The 19,471-nt window shown below is 38.9% G+C and overlaps 2 protein-coding genes across 2 annotated transcripts in view; one reads left to right on the plus strand and one right to left on the minus strand.

Annotated features, from left to right (window-relative positions):
* Positions 1-9,099, plus strand: part of LOC306864663 (DNA polymerase alpha catalytic subunit-like) — a 58,285-nt gene extending 49,186 nt beyond the window's left edge. Inside the window, exon 37 of the mRNA XM_079408807.1 lies at positions 8,146-9,099. Within this exon, the coding sequence (XP_079264933.1) occupies positions 8,146-8,288 (143 nt within the window). The 3' untranslated portion in view covers positions 8,289-9,099. The remainder of the gene's footprint in view (positions 1-8,145) is intronic.
* A 3,517-nt stretch (positions 9,100-12,616) lies between these two features.
* LOC306864604 (aristaless-related homeobox protein) lies at positions 12,617-19,192 on the minus strand. Its single transcript, XM_079408718.1, has 5 exons — positions 18,840-19,192; positions 17,603-18,152; positions 15,938-15,983; positions 14,157-14,482; positions 12,617-13,803 (listed from the first exon to the last, which is right to left on the minus strand). The coding sequence occupies exons 1-5, from the start codon at positions 19,021-19,023 to the stop codon at positions 13,548-13,550; spliced, it is 1,362 nt and encodes a 453-aa protein (XP_079264844.1). The 5' UTR covers positions 19,024-19,192; the 3' UTR covers positions 12,617-13,547.
* Between the last annotated feature and the right edge of the window lie 279 nt (positions 19,193-19,471).

Here is a 19,471-nt window from a genome sequence, read left to right on the forward strand (position 1 = left end):
AGTGCAGCAAAACTGTGCAAAAACATGAAACAAGTGCAAATAAACCTATTGCATAGGATTCATTCTCCGTAGTCACACAGCAATTCATTATATTATGTTCATACCATAGGTTTCATACACGTTAACTTTTCTCTAACTTACTTGTCTGCATATGTGGGCATTGATCTGCAGAGCTCACAGTAAACCTCTTTTTTTCTTGATCGTAGCCCAGCTAGGGGTGGGCGATATGGGAAAAATATCATATCACGATTTTTTTTTAGAAATATCACGATTCACGATTTTATCACGATTCTTTGTCATGTTGGTTTTACAAGCTGTCTGAGCATTACAGCCAAACTAGAAAGACAAAGCCTTTCAAGGTAACAAAAAACAAAAAAAAAGACATGGCAGATATTTAGGTCAAAGTGGGCGAAGATAAAAATCTTTGTCATCATTCTATCTTTCTTATTAAAAAATAAGAACAAAGATACACATTACAAATACACATAATATACAAATAAAACAAACTTCTTCATTTTCAGGTACAATAGGTGTATTTAGCAGAGCATTCAATGAAATTGAATGAACAAATATAAAAATAAAACTCTACATAGACTGATTCCTAAAGCAACTGTATTAAAGTTTTTCAGTCAAGAATAGAGTGATTTTTCTCTTTGTGTTTTGTTGTTTTGTTAACGTTACATGACTAGTTCCCCCAAAAATAAATATTCTGTCATCTGTCTGTCAATTCTGTCATAATGTTTTATTTTTATACCATCATTTACTCAAAAGTTGTTTTAAACCTGAATGAGTTTCTTTCTTCTGCTGAACATAAATGCTATTTTGAAGAAGGTGGAAAACCAAACAGTTGCTGGTCCTCAGTGACTTCCATAGGATTGTTCTTTCATATCAAAGTCAATGTGGACCAGCAACTGTTTGGTTACCCTCATTCTTCAAAATATCTTCTTTTGGGTTCAGCACAAGAAATTAATAGAGGTTTGGGACAACATGTGAGTGAGTAAATGATGACAGAAATTAAATTTTAGGGTGAACTATCCCTTTAATGACAAGCGGCAGCATGTTTAGTGTCCTGTCCCTTTAAGAGCTGCACGCATCTAATATACAGGCACGCATCCATTTCTCTCTTAACTATTTACTTTCATTTTAGACATAACCAACTGAGTCTGTATGTAAACCTTGTGTGTTTTGACAGTATTAGCGCAGAAGATAAGTTAGTTGAGTAATCAGGCGCTGTTAGACAGGCTTTTTAGCGCGCGTGCTTCAGGTGTATGAGCGCACGTCAGACCAGCGCGTGAATTAAACATTTAACCAGCAAGGCTTGTGTGCAAATAATGTACTTTTGCGATCGCGAATAAGTGCAGTGTCCTGTCAGAGTAACTCTACTGCTGTATGTCGTGTTGTACAGTATATAGAGACCGCGGCGCCAGAACTGTATTTGACATAATGTGTGCTGTAGCACGATACTACCATATTTCTTCAAAAGCAGATCGTGGAGACATTTTTATCGTCCACCCCTAAGCCCAGCCAATTCCAGCGGTCTTGCCACTGGGGCTGAAACTTTCTCTGCCTTTTCTTTTCGTATTCCCTTTCGCTTTCCCTCAATTCCTCTGGTGATTTTCTCTTCCTTGCCTTCTCTTTTTTACCCGGCGTTTGGCCGGGTGATGGGGGTTTCAGAAACATGTAGCCTAGCTTAATAGTAGCTATAGGTAGGTGCTGAGCAGCAGTGTGCAGTTTGCGCGCGTAACCGCGGGAGCGAGCATAAACCCGCTGCATCTGTAAGGCTGTCGGGATCACGTAACCTGCTAGCGGTGGTTACCGAGACGATTTAACAGAAATCAAAACACAGAACCACAGGTAATTAATGTGAAATTAGACTTTTTTTTTAATCGAGGCATTATTTTTACTGGCCCCACCGGGCTAGTGGTTGGAGCGATCTGGTGGCCCTGACGGTTTTAAAAGGTTTTAAAAGTACGTCCGGGCCACCGGGCCAATTATATTGTCGACCCCAGTAATGCATTATTAAAATCAAAAGTTGTGTTTGTTAACATTAGTTTATGCACTGTGAACTAACAATGAACTGTATTTGTATTAACTAATGTAAACAAAGATTAATAGGCAAAATACTGTAATAAATGTTCATTGTTTGTTCATGTTATATTAAATGACACCTTATTGTAAAATGTTACCAATATCTTTTATTTGTGAACTGATGTTCAGCTGTTCTTTTTAATAGTCAACTTATTTTCGGGTCATCATCGTCATAAAAGCAATGTAAACACTGCCACAGACACGAAGATATATCTTTCATTTCATCACACTGAATGCTCACTCAAAACTGATGCAGTCATCATGTTTTCAGACCATTTCCGGTTTTATTTTGATGTGACAAAGCAGTGATATCTAAGCAGGAGAGTTGTTTGTTTACTTTATAATTAGTCAATAACGCCATCATTTCCTTCATTCATGCCAAGAGCTTGCACGAATACAAGAGGCGAGATTTATCGCAGGAACCAATCACATCCAATCATAACCGGTCATATCCAGTTATAGCGCGATGGAGGCATTGCCTCCTCTCGCATAACTTTCCCCCATTCATTTCACTGAGCCTCCAGAAAAGTCACCGCATGCTTTAGCGTCTCTACTTTAAGTCTATGGACCGAAGGGAGGCAAGCCTCCGCTGTAACTTTACCTGTGGGTGTCGCTGTTTGACAGCGTTACTTTATAAAAAACGAGTGACTTTTATACTTTTAATGCCATATTTAGTAATATTTGCAATTTATGTTTAATAATATTGATTATTTTCTCATCTAATTTTTTGAGGAGACACTGCCTCCCTTGCCTCCTCGGAGGAAACACCCCTGTTATAAATGTAATATACTAGGATATCACGATAGCAAAACTGTCTCTATATCATCGTGGTCACATGGCTGTATTAAACAATAGGTCTTCCGGGCAAAAAGTGAAGTTTCTTAAAGGGGTCATCGGATGCCCATTTTACACAAGTTGATATGATTCATTAGGGTCTTAATGAAAAGTCTATAACATACTTGGGTTAAAATTTCTCAATGGTAGCGTAAAAAACACATTCTTTACCCTGTCAAAATCAGCTCTGTTTTCAGCATGCTGATCTAGTCCATGTTGCTTTAAATACTAGTGAGCTCTGCTGACTCCGCCCTCTCTTCAGTGGAGTGACGAGCAGAACATAGATATGTCATTCCCTATTCGACCGCTCCAGCTACGTTGACGCGTCAGCCATCTCGCATTCACCATAATAATCAATGAATATTCAAAGATATACAAGCGTATAACTTGCTGTTGTAGACGCACACAGTCAATGCGCTCAAAGATTCGCAGACGGTTTCAAAAATGGCGGATGGCTTACATATCTTGGCCCATAGAAACAGTCGATAATGAGGAATCTAGGTTTATACATCTATGGAGCATACTAAACGTCAGCCGTGAAACTGGCTAATTAGCACATTATTAGGAAAGGCGAATTTTCAGAGTTTCATAAAAACCCTTATACTCACTTCTTCTGTAGATAAAGCTGGATCACGAATGATTCGGGCAAACATAGATCCATTTATGTAGATCGGGGATCGGCGCATTCACTTCAAAGCGAAAGTAACGTTAATCCTCTGCCTCTTCAGCGGCTCAGATGTTGGAGTAAATGACGACTGCTTTATTCATTATTACAGCAACATCTAAACACTTCAATCGCTTAATCGGAGACATCTTGTCTTCCCCTGCACCGGAGTCAGTCAGACTGTTTACAGCTCGCTCAGGGCGGGTCTAAGGTAAGACGGCTTGTCAATCAACTATCGTGGCAGCAGCCTGTACAGAACTACGTCATTCTGACAGGGCTCTCAAAACAGCCTGAATAGGGATTTAAAAAATAGGGATTTAAAAAAAAAAACACTGGGTGTTTTTTTTTATCATGATAGGATGGATGTATACACACACTTCCAACACACATTTATGTTCAAACAACTTGTATAGTGAATTTTCCATCCGATGACCCCTGTAAGTATATTTAAACTACTTGTTCTAACGAAGTAAAATCGATCACAATATGGCTTAAACCCTTCTTCAAGTTTTCGCTGTGCATTTCAAAGCGGAGAGCACACTTCGTTCAGGCGATCGTGATCTGGTGTTTTCTGCGCCTCAGAATGGCTCAGTTCACAATGAATGCAGTGAACCCGTTATTGCATGTGCTGTGAGTTTAGCACGCGTTTGGGAAAGCAGCGGCCACCAGTTATGCTTTCTCGCAGCAGAAGATTACAGCATTTCACTAGATTTGTATTGAGACACGTAAGCTTGTTCTCACTGAAGCTGGAGTTTTCCTTCCAAAAAAACCCCCTTAAAAGTGCAGTATGAATTGCTGACAGTTAACGGTTTTAACATCTTTCAAGTGCAGAAATTAGGAAAGAAGTATTGTAATTTCCCTACTCTGATGTAAAGCAAAAATAATATAGCTATGAAATATTAATTTTCATTTATTTTACAGTGTAATTGATTTACAACATATGGCTGTCATCGGAATATAAATATAATATTGTTGTTAATATAAAATTGTTTTATATTAAAACTAATTTAAAATTGTTGTTATATTCTAATGGTTTCCTAAAACACCAGTGTGAATGTTTTTTAGACTGAGACAGAAGCCTATACAACAACTGAAAAGAGGGTTGAGTCCCCTTTAAAGTTCAGGTACAAGTCAATTTAGTGACTTTTTTCTGACTTCAGTTTTCTTAGTTAAGAACATGGGTTGGAGCTCTTAAATAATGATTTAACTTTAAAATGTACAAATTTATTATTATTATTTTTTTAAGTCTTCATTTGTCTTTTTTTTATTTTTTTTATATCGCAATAAATATTGTACCGTGGACTTCATAACGAGCTATTATAGTACCGTGAGATTTTGATACCATTGCATCCCTATAATATACTATTACATATATCTGCATAAAATAATATTTATGTATTTTATGTATTATATAAGAATATTTTATAGTGTAATTTCCATCACTTTTATATTTTTATAGTACATATTGTCTTTGAATTGATTTGTATATTTCTAACACTTAGTTTTTATTTTTTTTATAATATATAATATTAAATAAATTGTGATGGTATGTTTGCTTATAGATATATTTTATACCTATGAACTTTGTCTAATTTCTTTTTCCAAAATAATATTTTTGTGTGTATTGAACAGTCATTTGTGCTACTGTTCATATTCAGAATAGCCATTTAGAGATCCGACCAAACAAAATGCAATATCAAATTTGACATGCCAACCAGTTAAGTAAATTTAACATATTACATTCAACTGATTTTTATTCAATTATGACATTAAATGCATTAAATTTGAAGGCACCTCTATACCTCACTTTTTGGGCAAATTGTACTGTAACATACATCTACAGACCCACTGCAGTCTCTGGCCTTCTGACAGTAAAAATTAATCAAAATGTCCCGTTTGACTCCCATGATCCTCCTGTCCAACCTCCTTCGCCAACGTTCTCAGCGGCTCCGTGATCGGATTATATCGCACACACGCATTGTGTCTGCACGCAGCGTGCGTGGGGTGCTTTTTCTTTGTGTATATCGGCGCATACGCGTGTGAGAAATGAGAGACATTTAGATGCAGACTCCGAGTCTGATCTACATGTAAACCACAGTCCTCCGCCTGATTGCAGCTACTGAGTTAAATGTGGAGGCAATTTTATGCACGGCGGGAGTCCTTCCATAATAAAACAGTTTTTTTCTGCAGTTTCGAAAAAATTAGATATCCCATATCAATGACTTTCAAATCATGTTGAACTCTGATTTCATTCTTTTCATGAAGAGCAATTCATAACGTCTTTTAGGCAAGCCCTTTTGCTCCCTCCGTTCCATTTCCTCCTCTCTCTCCTGCTCACTGCATCTGTCGCTCTCTGTATCTCTTGCTCTTTCTAATTCGCTCTCCCTCTCTGCCTGGTCTCCTCTTAAGTGTGGGCAGTGTGATTATGTTCAGGCAGTAATGTAATTTCACTGCATTGATAAAATAGAAATTGTCCTTTATCTGTGTACTGATAGTGCTCAATTTGCAGGCGAGCTCCTCGGCAACCTCTTCAGGGCACGACGCGCGTGCCCTCCCCCAGCCCTCCTCCCCCACGCTCTGCCTGCCTTGAGCTGCTGGAAATCCGCGGGTGCGATTGTCAAATCAATTATTCATTCTGTGCAATTACACTCGCACAAAGAACTTTTCTCTGCTCGGAATGATGATTAAATTAAAAGCTATTCCAGCTGCCTGATAACATCTAATAGAATATTCATAAGCAGCCCAAATGGAATGTATGATCCCCATTAACTTCATCATGCTCACTTAATTACATGCTTGTTATTGTATTTACACCTTGTTAGAGCACATGGAAGCTGATACACTCTCTCTCTCCGGACTGTCTTCGCTGTCCTGTCGCACCCGCTGCCTTCTCTTTTTTTCGTCCGTTCTTTCGCTCCGTATTCCTCTTTCTTATGCTGTCTGCTCCACTCTTTTTCTCACGTCATCCCTCACTATCTCTTCACAGCTTTTCTCCCTCTTAAAAATGCTATTTATTTTAAACGCGACCCCTGCCGGGCTGAGAGGGAACGCAAGGTCTCTGACAACCTCTGTGGCTTTTAGGTTTCTTTTATACATTCTGCACACAGTGATTGAGGGAAAAGAATGAAGAAGAGAAGAGGTGAAAGAGGGAAAGAGAAAAAAATTATTTTCTCCCACCTTTCAAAAATGATGACATGATTGCTTTCCCTTGATTATGCATCATCTTCTTTCTTCAGCCCCCCTTTTCTTTCTTTCCTCAGGTAAATGGTCCCCCTCTCCCTATTCCATGTGCCAGCATTCTGTTTTCTTTCACGTCTCTTTCTTCTTCTAGAGGTAAAAATGTGTGCACGATAATGGTAAGCGGCTCTGCAGATGGTGCGTTTGGAATGCTATCCCCCTTTTTTGATGTTCGTGTTTGACCACTTTCTACGATTGACCTTTCTTCCCCCATGGGGCAACTCTGCAACTCTGTTTCTACTACACCTGCTAATGGAGATGGACTGTGATTGAGTCCTAGACCACCAGTTGGGTGCTCAGCAACATTTAGGAGGCACAGATTCAGTCATCTTTCAAGTATAAAAAACGTTTTGTGTTAATAAAAGGTGCAGGGTCATTTTTCAGCCTGGGCATTTACATATTCTCAAGGTACATTCATGTAAATACTCCTCTTGGCTCTTTCTTCTCAAAGCAAAGACTTGCTTTTAACAAAAGTCTTTGGTTAAAGGCTTTTGATTCAGTCTGTAATTCTCATTCAGTCCTGCTAGCCTGCCGGTGACTCCTCTATCGTCTCTATGGTATTGAAGGCCCTCCTGATGGGATAAATGACCTTGGATATTGACCCGATTGCATGACCCCGTGGCCCACTGGAAGAAGAGTCTATTTAGCTTTTGCAGACACCTAGCCCATCTCGCCAGCGCTCTAGCCTCAAACTGCCTGGATTGCTGGTTCCTTATCGATTCTCAAAGACTTTCATTTGAAATGATACTTGATAGACCTCCTCAAGTCCGTGAGCATAGTTCGATATTATGACTGATATTTTTCTTTTCGTATCAGTTTTGACTCGTTATGGATCCACTCCAGCCCTGCCTGCTACCGGGCTTGTGTGTTTTGGAATTGAATGTATGTGGAAGTAAATCAATATGATTAAAATATATTTGTAACCAAATGTATGGCTGGACAAATGTCATATGGTGATGTACTTTCATAAAATACTGTTTTAATATATTAAGTTTAGTATAATCAAAACTTTTTGGTATACACTACTTGTACTTTTCAGTAGAGCCTTACTAGTGAATTTGATATTAATGTTTTTTCCATAATTTTATTTCAATAGTTTGGTCTTAGCAAAATCACAGAACTGTGTTAGTAATGTAATATTGTCTTTTATAATATAATGCTTTTGATTTATTTTTGATACAGTATAAATGGCTGTTTATATATTGAAAATAAATATATAGCCTCTTTTTTTGTTTTAGGAAAGAACAAGGGGATCATAATGGCATCAAAAGGTTTTAGAAGTTTAGAGGTGATTTTTAAATTTTGTCTCATTCTCTTCTCAGAGAAATTCAAGAATGCCGGGAAAGAAGAAAAGGATGTGTACAAAATGCTGAAGGATGTAACAGACAATGTCCTCTCCACAAGCGGATACTCTGAGGTCAACCTCGCCAAACTTTTCCAGGCCTTTACAGCTCTCAAGTATTGACCAACTGTCCTGAAGTGAACCTGGGTAATCAGATATGGTATAATATTTATGCCTATCCTCCCACCAAGAGAAACTGTACAATGTTGTGTTTTCATCTTTTAATTCCTGTCTGCTGTAAATACACCTTGTGATTCTGTAAACTATGCTATTTTCTAGCTCACTCGCTTTGCATTTGTAATCCCTGACAGCGTTTTTGTGCCTGACGGCTTGGACGTGAATTAAGGTCAAAGGTGACGATCTCACAGTCAATCTGCATGTAATCGCCAAACCTTTCCATGTTTGAGCACCTGTCTCTCGCTCTAATCTGTGTTCTTGTGTCCCATCCCATTTAGCCTTTGTCCAGGTCTAATCGATGATGAATCTGTGGTAAAATGGCCATGATAAGGGGCTAAAGACGCTCTCAACATAAACCCAGCCCCCCACTCCCCCGGTAGCACCACACACACACTGGGTTTTTAGAGATAACAATCAGGGGTAATGACAGGCAAGTTCATGGGGGGGCTTGTAGCGGTTTGAAGGGGTCTTAGTTCAGTAATGACTTCTCTACTACTCCCTTCATCTTTAACAGCATAGCAATTAGCCAATGATACAGAGGTAGCCAGTGATTTGTGGAGTTTTGAACGATTGAACTCGTGTTTCAAATGCTCTCAGCTGGTATGTTGCAAATATATTAGACAGATTGCATCGTTGTGGCAGCTTGTGTTGCATATTTTGAATGTTTATTGCTTATAAAAGTGTCTCAAGATTCTTAATAGTTTTTGATACTGAAACATCAATAAAAGTATTTCATAAAATGTTCACATTTCCCTTCCCCACCCTGTTTGATTATTTTATTTTACCATGCTGCAGGGAGTGATGACATTTACACATTTGAAGAGGGCGAGTTAACTTCTCCAAATGGAAGGCTCCATTTTCAAGACCTGGAGAATGGCAAGCCAAGAGTGTGTGAAAGCGAGATTAGTCCACTTAAATAGAGTCTGTTTTAAGAATGTGGTGCTTCACTCGCTCATTCCATGTGTTTATAATGACAGTTAAACAATGTCTTAAACCATTTCATCAGATGTCAATTTCCATAAATGCCATGCTTGAAAAAAAATATCGCCTTAAACGGCTGCATCTAATGGCACTGACCTTGGAGAGTGCAGCAACACTTAAGAGCTACTTTCTGTCCGCAGCTTGACAGAAGGCATTTTGCGCGTTGTAGGCCTTTGCTGCTGATGTATTAAACACATATTGGCCTATATATACATTTATCTTAATGTGCACTCCGGAACGAAACTTAACATTCGGGAACTACCTGCATCTGTTATGTCGCACTTTTACGAGATTAAGTCATCGCATGATGTGGGGCTTTCAACAGGACATTCCTTTAAACGCGAACGCGCTTTTGTCGTGCCCGCGGAGGCTGTTTTCAAACTGGGCCACTCAATGCAGACGAGGCTTTGCATTAATTTACCCCACTAAGCTAATAAGAATGATTCATTTTTGTTATGCTAAGCTTTATTGCCTGTCTTTTTGACCAGAATGGTGGTGTTGAGCAAAGCGGTGGACAAGGTTCTCTTTGATGAGGGAATTAGTGCCCTATTCTTTCTCTATTATTCATGGCATCGCAGAATATGTAAGTACCCGTGGGTGTCAAAAGGAAAGCCGGCCCTATTGCAAAGTGCTCCTCTTGTTTCTCTGAATAGCAGGCTATGAGATGATAAACCGCTTAATACACTGGACTAATTGGATGAGGGTAAAAGAGACGAAGGAATTAAGGCACACCAAAAGGGGACAGGGTTCCAGTGGCCCGCCATTCAGCCCTTTTCACCGTGATTTCTTACTCTACTGCTCCAATAGGAGACGAAAGGCTCATCAAAGCGCCTTTAGTGCTTTCACCTACCCCCGGTGTCTCGAGCTGTGTCGGGATGGAAAAGCATGATTATTCGCTGGTTGTTGAAGCACAGCCCAGTGAGCTAAAATCAAGGGAATGCATGTGAAATTTTACCATGCATTTATGAACTGTCAATGTACACGTATTTTGATATTTCATGTTTTAGTGTTTCTTGGGAACATATAAACAATGACTTTTAAAAGTTACCATTGACGCAAGAACAAAAATTAAATCCAGTATTTTTTTTCTGCAAAGATGCCATTTTGACTTTGAGGGGGAAAATAATTCTCTCTCCGTTTCTTTTGTTTTACTTTGACTATAGAGACGTAAGGTTTCCACCCTGCTACCATCATAAGGATTACTAAAATGATGCACAATTCCATAAATAAAAAAATTTCATAATGAACTCTAAAGGACAAGTGTTTGTCAGTATAAGATGATTTTAAAAAATGGAATGCTGCTACCAAGAGTTTGTACAGTAAACTATATTTACAGATTAAAAACTTGATATTTATAGAAACCTTTTTTTTTTATAATAAAGGCATTGTCAGGACCTTGAGCACAAGACTAAAATAGCTATACAATTAACTTTTTTGAAGACGGATATATATATATATGTATGTATAATTTATTAACACTTAAAGCCATTTTTGTCTGATATAATGTTTACATTTGGTTTTGAATTGCTTTTTGAGTTTGAAACATTTTGCAGGAATGACTTGGTGCCTTTGATTTTTATTGGTGGTTCCCAAACAGGTGTTTTGGCACTCTTGAGGGTACTTTGTGGTCAGAATTACGTTGGCAATGAATCATCTACACACTCTCCACAAATAGAGAAGCAAATTTAGTCTCCACAAAGCCTGTTTCTTCATTCATTCATGCATTGTGAGAAAAGCGTTAAAGAGAAAGTCGCCCTAAGCACTTCAGGTCAATGCCTCTACAATTGTGCCAAGCATTCCCCAGATATTACGAGCAAATTGGTTTGCGATTCATTAATAATGTTCACAATAAGATTAAGGCATTCTGGAAAATCTCATAAAAATCCCAACAGAAGTGGGCTGTACGCTCCAGTGGTCCCTTCCACAAATAGAGGGGGGGAAAAGTCTATGCACCTCGCTTGGAGAGAAAATTGGTTTCCTTTTCTTAATGCTCCTTTGAACATATTCTCGCATGCCAACATGTTTAATACGGACTTTCTGAGAGAGAGAGGAGAAAGGGGGGGTCCTTAACGCGCGATATTTAGGAGAAGAATTTGTTGGGCGTTATAAGAGCACAGATCCCCACGCCTCCCAACCCGTCTTCATTTCGTTCGTTTCCATCTTCACTGATCCTGCTTGTTTGTGGCGTCATAATGAAACGGATTAGCGCGGGTAAAACAAGGAAAGGAGAAGTCTTTTCAGCGGCGCGCGCGATAAAGAAGAAAATTAATCCTTGAGGTAATTTCACGCAATTTGGTTCAACACCATAGACGGGTCAAATGAGCGAAAATGACTTCGTTTGAATAGAGCGCATTGATTGCAGTAATGGCATCGCTTCGCGCGTGAGATCCAACGGAGAGGGATTTGGGGAATTAAATAAGGAATTCGAAAGAAAGACTTTTTGATAAACTGCTTGTTACTTCATTAATGAGAAAAGGATTTAACGGAGTTGGGCATTTACAGATGTTGGGTCCAATTTAGCGCCTCTACAAGTTGTAAGGCCTACAGCCGATGAGACAAGCCGCTTTTTGTCAAGGCTTGAAGAATAGAGCCGTCATGAATATCATCATCTGATTAAATACAAATTAATACGTTCATTTGGTTATGCTCGACAGAAATGATTCTCAATCATTTATAGCAAACTGAAGTAAACCGAAAAGAATGAATGTTTATGATTGCAGTTAGCCACTGAACTGCTGTGGTAAGTTAATTGATTCATGTTTTAAGTGACCACTTAAATTGTTTTCTCTTATTAGCGACTCAAGGCTCCCCACCGAATAATTATCCATTTACTTCTAGAAATAAACTCTTATGGCTATAAAATCGGCACTATAAAAGCATATATATATGTGTATGATCATTAGATAGTAAAAGAATAAAAAATGTCGCTGCTATTCAAGCATTTATTGTTATATTTATATATATATATATATATATATATATATATATATATATATATATATATAGGCCTAGTTACATTTAGTAGGCTAACAGATTTTTTTGTGATCAACACATTTAATTTCACCAAATAGACTATATATTATTAAATATAGGCTATATAATGATGTAGTTAAGTTTTATTTGCTTTATTTTAGAACTGCAGAAATATTTCCAAGTAGAAGTAATGGTTTTGTTTAACTTGTTCCTATTTATTAAAATATAAAAACAAAATGATTGATAACCTTTAAAAAGTGTAAACTTATTATTTCAGTAAATTCAATTCGCATTATCAGTTGTAAATAATACAGAAGGGTCTCTGTTTCACCAGTTTCTTTTATTCCGACTTGGTCCCTGCGCGCGACAGGGAAAATTCCCACTGAATAGCAAAACTTCCCGGTCTGGATGTCAAGCTCTCTATACCGGGCAGACATAAATAATCATCTAAAAATCTCAAATTTGAATCAAACGAACAAAGGATGAATCTACGTGAAACCATTCCTACAGTACTACACCGAGAGCATATTCTCAAAACATCTTTTGAAATAAACTTTTTTTTTTCTTGTCATTTTGCCCCCATTTTCATTCCTTTTTTAAACAGAGCTATATATACAGGATACCCTTAACAGATCAGTAAACAGGCTAAAGTTTAGATTTTCACATTGTTCATTTTTTTTCTCTCTCCTAAATATCATATTTAACAAGAGTTGGAAACGAACAGAAAGTAAAGCTGAGTATTCGTTTTCAGAAATTTGATTTGTTTTGCCAATACTGAGGCCAAACATGAATGGATATGTTTCAGGATGGGTAGCAGGTTGTGGCAGTTCCCTTTGGCATATTGACCCATCTCTGCTTCAGCACTGAGAGAAGACTAGGAAGAAATGTTGAGTTCTGTGTGTATTGCAGTGTGGTTCCAGTGATTCTTCTCTGTGTGGGGGTAAATGTGTCTTTTACCACATTTGCTCCTGACCCAAAGACCCGACTGATTCAATGACTTTACCAAGCACAGCCTCCCTAACTTACCCTCTGAGATGCCTATATTACACTCAGAATCTTTATGTTCAGGGTTTTGAAACATGTTTGGTGCATGGTGTAAATTATAGTGATGATGTCCAGTGGGAGGCGCAGTGACTTGGTGACGACTCCAGTGTCAAACGGGTCTCCGGTGTGCTAGTGCTATATGGATTTGGTCGTGCTTTTTGTTGAGATGGTTTCTTTAATATTTTGTTTTGTTTTTAATGAGAAGGATCAGCACACTTCCTTCCCCGCTGTGCCGGACGGCAGGATGTTCAGTTGAGTCAACTGGGCCGAATGTTCCTTTGCTTTGAGACGTAGAGCTGCGATGCTGGATGCCCTGCGGTCGGCGGCTGTAGAGGATGAGGAAGAAGGAGGTTCTGGTAGGGTTGTCGGCGGCTGCACTGGACCCTCCACTGGCGGTGCAGTTTGGCGCAAGAGAGCGGCGGCCGTGGAAGCACTGGTCAGAGGACCCATACTTGAGAAGAGTCTAAACAGAAGAGACCGTTCCTGTGATACAATGTACTGCACTCATGATCACACCAGCTAATTTGTAGGTTTAGCAGCAGTCTGATGAGTCCAGGGTACAACAGAAGAGCCATGGGCATTTATTAGATGTGATAATTACTCTTAGAAATAAAGGTTCTTTATTCACATTTATGGTTCCAAAAGGATCTTTAGATTGGAAAAAGGTTCTGTAGATCTTTAAAATGTTCTTCACACTAAGAAAAATGGTTCTTTTAAGAACTGTTTACTGTTAGGTTCTTTGGAGAACCCTAAATGGTTCTTCTATGGCGTCACTGCAAAATCTTTTGGAACCATGTTATCGCAAATGGTCTTTACCTGCCAAAAGTAGGTCCAATGAAGGCCGGATGCCTGAACATCGCTGTGCCCAGGAAGGTTCCTAGGCCGAGGGGTGTGGCAGGAGGGAGGGCGGAGCTGTTTGGAGGTGGTGCCAGGCCTGGGAATGCAGCAGCAGCTGCCGCTGCGGCGGTCCACGCTGACTCCAGAGCTGGGTGGGGGTGAGGTGGGAAGGGTCCTCCTTCCAGGTAGTGACTCAGGGGGTGAGCGGCTGCCAGCGGCCCGGGAAAGGGCAAGCCCGTGGGGTGAGCCTGGACACCTGCCTTTTCACGTTTCCTCCACTTCGCTCTTCGGTTTTGAAACCAAACCTAAGAGTGGGGAGAGAAGCCTCATTAAAGCCCAAACTTTACTAATAACTGCTAGCGTTCAGATGAATGCATCTATGCGATTAAGTTTGGAGTGAGGAACACGCTTAAATAGCTGGCCTTGAGAAGTTGTCCCTTCCCGTTTCTGATCCAGAGCCATTACTATTCCACCTGACAGCCTGCATGGTCGTTTAAGCATGAGCTTGTCGCTCTTGTTCATGTGCAATATTTGGTTCGCTTTAATGAGGTGACAAATAGGCTGGAAGTCAAGGGTAATTACATGGCCCCAAACTTACGGTCTGTTACCCTAACTTTGCTAATTAAAATCTGGTTCGGGCAGAGCAAAAAACGGGGTGGAGCGTGGTAATTAAGAGCCATGTTAACAAAAGATGTCGGAGTAACAGCTGAACTGCATCCAATAACAATTAATGCACTTTAAATTAAATTCCTCCAAATGTAAGTTGCTTGAAAAGGCTATTTAACTTTCCCACGATCCCCCTCCTGTCTTACTAAACCCCACCAGGTTGTGCAGCAAGAACACGACCTGCAGACAGGGACTTCATAATGAAGGAAAGTGTCAACAGACAAACCAACAGGAACCTCGGCCCCCCTCACACATGCTCCAAACCGTTTTGCATTACGTGGCCCCTCGGGCATTTATTAGCTTTATCACCTCCTGATCGAGCCTGTTAAGTGATTTGTCCTCCCACATCTCCAAATTGACATCTGTTGTTTTACATGGCCAATAACCCTGGTAGCTTCCTCATGTTTGCACTGTCTCTTTGGTTATGAGAGTTGGGCTTGAACATGCCAGCCACGCTTTGAATAGAGAAAGGAGGGGTGGCAAACACCCTTAATAGTCTCTCACTCGTTCCAAGTGCAAAGCATCGGATCAATGCCGGTCTATTGCAATCACAAAATGGGAAATCAAATAGCATTATCCCCCTACCCCTCCCTCTCCCCCGCGCCGGCGATGAGAATTCAAACACCATTTTCTCCCTGGAATAGCAGTGTTTGCTCTCTCGCTAAGTGCGCTTTTATGAATCAGGGGCGTCTGTGTAATTGCCGCTAAAATGTTCGCTCTATTGTGTATAATAACTTTCGATAACAGGAAAGACCTTGCCATGACGTACAGGGTCATTTAACCAAGTTTACGATTGTCACTTTAAAATGAAATTAAATATAGACCAATAGGTGTATTGTCTTAACGTCTATAAGTAAGCAAATTGCAAGAATTCGCAGGCTCACATCATTTAGTTAATCTTTACCTTCAAAATGTCGACAAGTTGTCATATTATAGGCAATTTCTCTCAATTCGCTGCAATTTAAATGCTTTTAACATCTGAATGGAGTCAAGGTTCTCGATTGTGTTTTATACAGTACTCGTTAATATTATTATGCATTTCAATTATTTTATGTTTTATTTTTGTGCTCGAAAGGAAGAAAAGTAGCACTCACTTGCACGCGCGCTTCTGTTAGATCCAGCCTCATCGCGAGCTCCTCTCTGGAATAGAAAATATAGATCATCAAAATGTGCAGGGATTTTTTTTTTAAATCCACAAACACCGCAAGAAAACAGATTTTGCCTAAATTGTCAGAAACCTATGAAAGCAATTTGGGGCTGATGAGAATCGAACGGATAACTTATAATGGGTCGTTTCGTTGGGCGAGGCTTTAGTGCACTGACTGTAACAGCATAATGATGGAAATAATGGCATCTAGACTATTATATGACAATTGAGCATTTACTGAAAATATACCTGGCTAAATTTATGACAATTATCTAGCACGTCAATATAAACATCGATATTTCATGATCAACAACGAACATTTTGGTTAAAGAAAAATTTGCCATTAGACAGACTGATGGTTTTTATTTGATAGGCTTATGTTTGTGGCATATTGATTATTTTTATTTTATGCAACGTGACTATACGAATAACGAATAAATGTGGGGCAATATTTTCAAAATAAACAAAATTCTTATGAATGTTCAAATTGAAACTGTGATTTCCCTTATAAAATAAAGAACATAAATTGTATAGCAACATTTTAATAAACAAAATAGTATAACTCAAAGGACAAAATACATCACATCCGTCTAAAAAAATAGGGCTAATTTTATTATGCCATTTTATTTAACGCATAACATTTTTATTTGTTTATAATGCTTAACGTAGCCTATATTTCAGTTTGTCGTGTCGGCATTTTTATGGCTTACTTTTCTAGTGCTGTTCCAAAATAACATGAACCCTAAAATTAGCATTTTTTCACTGACACTACAAAAATGTGCCTAAAACCCCTTGAGAACAGTCAAACTTAAATAAACCTCTTAAATAAAACTATTAATTTATACATTAGAGTTTGAAGTAGGCTGCTGCTGGCCTTGAGATGTTTTAAGGCCCACATATATTTATTTTGACGGTCACGAATGTTCACAGTGATACTAGCAGTATAGTACAGAATAATGTGAGTATCAGTCGTATAAGAATAAATTGTACATGACAGGACATAAACGAGTGTGCACACATTTCAGTGATTATTTCTCTGATATCTAATACAGAATGTCACGCAGATTATCTATCTATCTATCTATCTATCTATCTATCTATCTATCTATCTATCTATTTAATATACAGAACGATCAACCGGTGTATTTATTTTTTTCAAGGAAAGCAAAATAGAATAACATTTAACTTCTAAACGGAATATCCACAACAGAAGTGTTGGCCATGAAGGTTTTATATCATGAATCTACACTTTTTTTAATTGATTGATGTTTACATGATATGTTTTCTTAAAAATATTAATCTGGGGCTTTGTATTTTTTTTACAAATATTTGAAATATTTTTAAAATATATATATAATTTAAATAAATCTTAAATTGTTTATTTCTTCGAATGTTGTAATTTAAAGTAAGTTATGGATTAGTGCTGTTATTTCGATGATAGTTAAAATATATACAGATCTGTATTTAACAATATACATTATTTATTTTTTTTGTATATTTAGGAATTCTATTTTTCGTTCATTTTAAGGTATGCGTTCTGTTCATACTATGACTTTTATTTTATTTTTTTCTGTCATCGTTGTTGTCATAATCTATAAAACATAATATGTACCTGGTGAACACATCAGGGTAGTGTGTTTTCTGGAAGGCCCTCTCCAGTTCCTCCAGCTGATAGCTGGTGAAGGTAGTCCTGTATCTTCTCTGCTTCCGTTTAAGCATCCCCTCCTCCGAATCGCTGCCGGCCGACAGACACACACTGTCCTCTCCATCTTTTACATCCCCATCGTTGTGCATGCTCTCTTCATCCTTGGGAGACAGACTGGCATCTCCGCACGCCTCCTCTTTGACAACGTCCTCTTCAAACTTCAGCGTGCTGAGCTCCACCAGCTCCTGGGCCGTGGGCTCGGGGCTCTGGCCTTCATCACTCTGGCTGAACGGCGCGTTCTCCCTGTACGACTTGCTACGGCTGATGCTGACTTGTGGCGCCTGGCTGATTTTGAGACTCTCACAGGCTTGGTCCAGCAGTCTCTCCCTCTCACCCTTCTCTAGATGCTCGTGAAACCCCCTCCCGGAGTCCAGGTACTTCCCCCCAGGGCCGTAGAGCCGGCGCAGTTTGGGCGGCAGGTGCATGTCCGAGTCAAACGAGTTCTCTTTCGAGGTGACTAGAAAAATTAAAGAATATAATATTTTTAAATGCACCAAGCACTGTGAATTAAGACAGCATTATATACGCATTTTCACTTATTCAGCTTGAGGGATATTGTAAATATTACGCACTCTTAAAAATGTTTTTGATGGTTTAGCCAAGAACATATCAAGAACCATTTTTGTTGCATATAGTTTTTTTTTTTTTTTTTATACTGTCAGTTAAAAATAAAAAGTAATTTTTACAGGTTCTTCAATACTGTATAGTCATGGCTATCAGATGGTAATTTGATATAGCCTATACCATGGTACTGAACCATGCTCGAAAACATGGATTTATGATTTAATTCATTTTTCTCAGCCTGATCAAAGTATTGGTCCATAAGAACCCATATGGGTTCTTTCACAGTTTTCGGAGGAACTTAAAACAAATATCCATAAAGTTGTAAAGCATTTAACAAGTGAAACATTTCAATGCTGCTCATTTAATTTTTTAAACTTTTTATTTTAATTTGAGAGGTTCTCAAAACTTTCAGGACTTTGTTTTCACACCCAGAGGTGTTGCTTTTGACCAGGACACTATTTTTGTACATATTTCTTCAACTATGATGTTAAATGCTAGTGAAATCAATTAACTGTATGCCATGTTTGTGACAACGTAAAACAGCATAAAATAAATAACGTCAAAGCGTTCAGGCGCTTACCTTCAGCTGACTGGTCGTGGTCCGGTCTGACGGGTGCTGGCAAACTTTGCGCTCCCAGTTGTCTGACTTTACACGGGCTTCTTCTGCCCAGTATACTGTCTATGCAGTAGGACGAAAGCACGGTGGGCGACTTGCTTTTACATTCTCTTCGGTCGCGGCTATCGTCGTCGTACTGACTAGTCATATTTGTATCGTCCGAGGTTGTGCTCGAGGGGGTGACTGTTACTCTCTCTCACACTGTATCTGAAACGTGTCTCTTGCCTATCCCACCCTGGCCGCTAATGCCATATGCACTGATCCGCAGTAGCTCCGCTCTCCATTCTGTTGCATTGACGTGTAACGCAAATCTGATTGGCTCCCAAGGGAACAAGGGGGATCTTTATATATTTTTCTATTAAAGTTAAACGGTATGAACTCAGCGAATGTTGTGATGGATTACTGAATTTACTGATAAGCACCTCCACATTTAGACTGAAATTAGATTAATGAAGAAAGACTTTGCAGATAGAACCGAAGCTGAGCGAATACATGCCTCACAGACATGATAAATATATCTATAGAAAGCTTTAAATGATCACTTAACGAAATAAAAACACCGAAAACAAAAACTCTTATTATAATCTTAATCATAA

Source organism: Barbus barbus, assembly GCF_936440315.1.
Source record: "Barbus barbus genome assembly, chromosome: 46".
Taxonomy (NCBI): domain Eukaryota; kingdom Metazoa; phylum Chordata; class Actinopteri; order Cypriniformes; family Cyprinidae; genus Barbus; species Barbus barbus.

Bases quoted from the DNA above. Each gene is read 5' to 3' on its own strand.
- LOC306864604 (XM_079408718.1), bottom strand. From the start codon at position 19,023: ATGACTAGTCAGTACGACGACGATAGCCGCGACCGAAGAGAATGTAAA. The intron at 18,153-18,839 runs GTAAGCGCCTGA...TAATTTTTCTAG, and splicing joins CCACGACCAGTCAGCTGAAG to TCACCTCGAAAGAGAACTCG. The intron at 15,984-17,602 runs GTACATATTATG...TTTCTATTCCAG, and splicing joins TACCCTGATGTGTTCACCAG to AGAGGAGCTCGCGATGAGGC.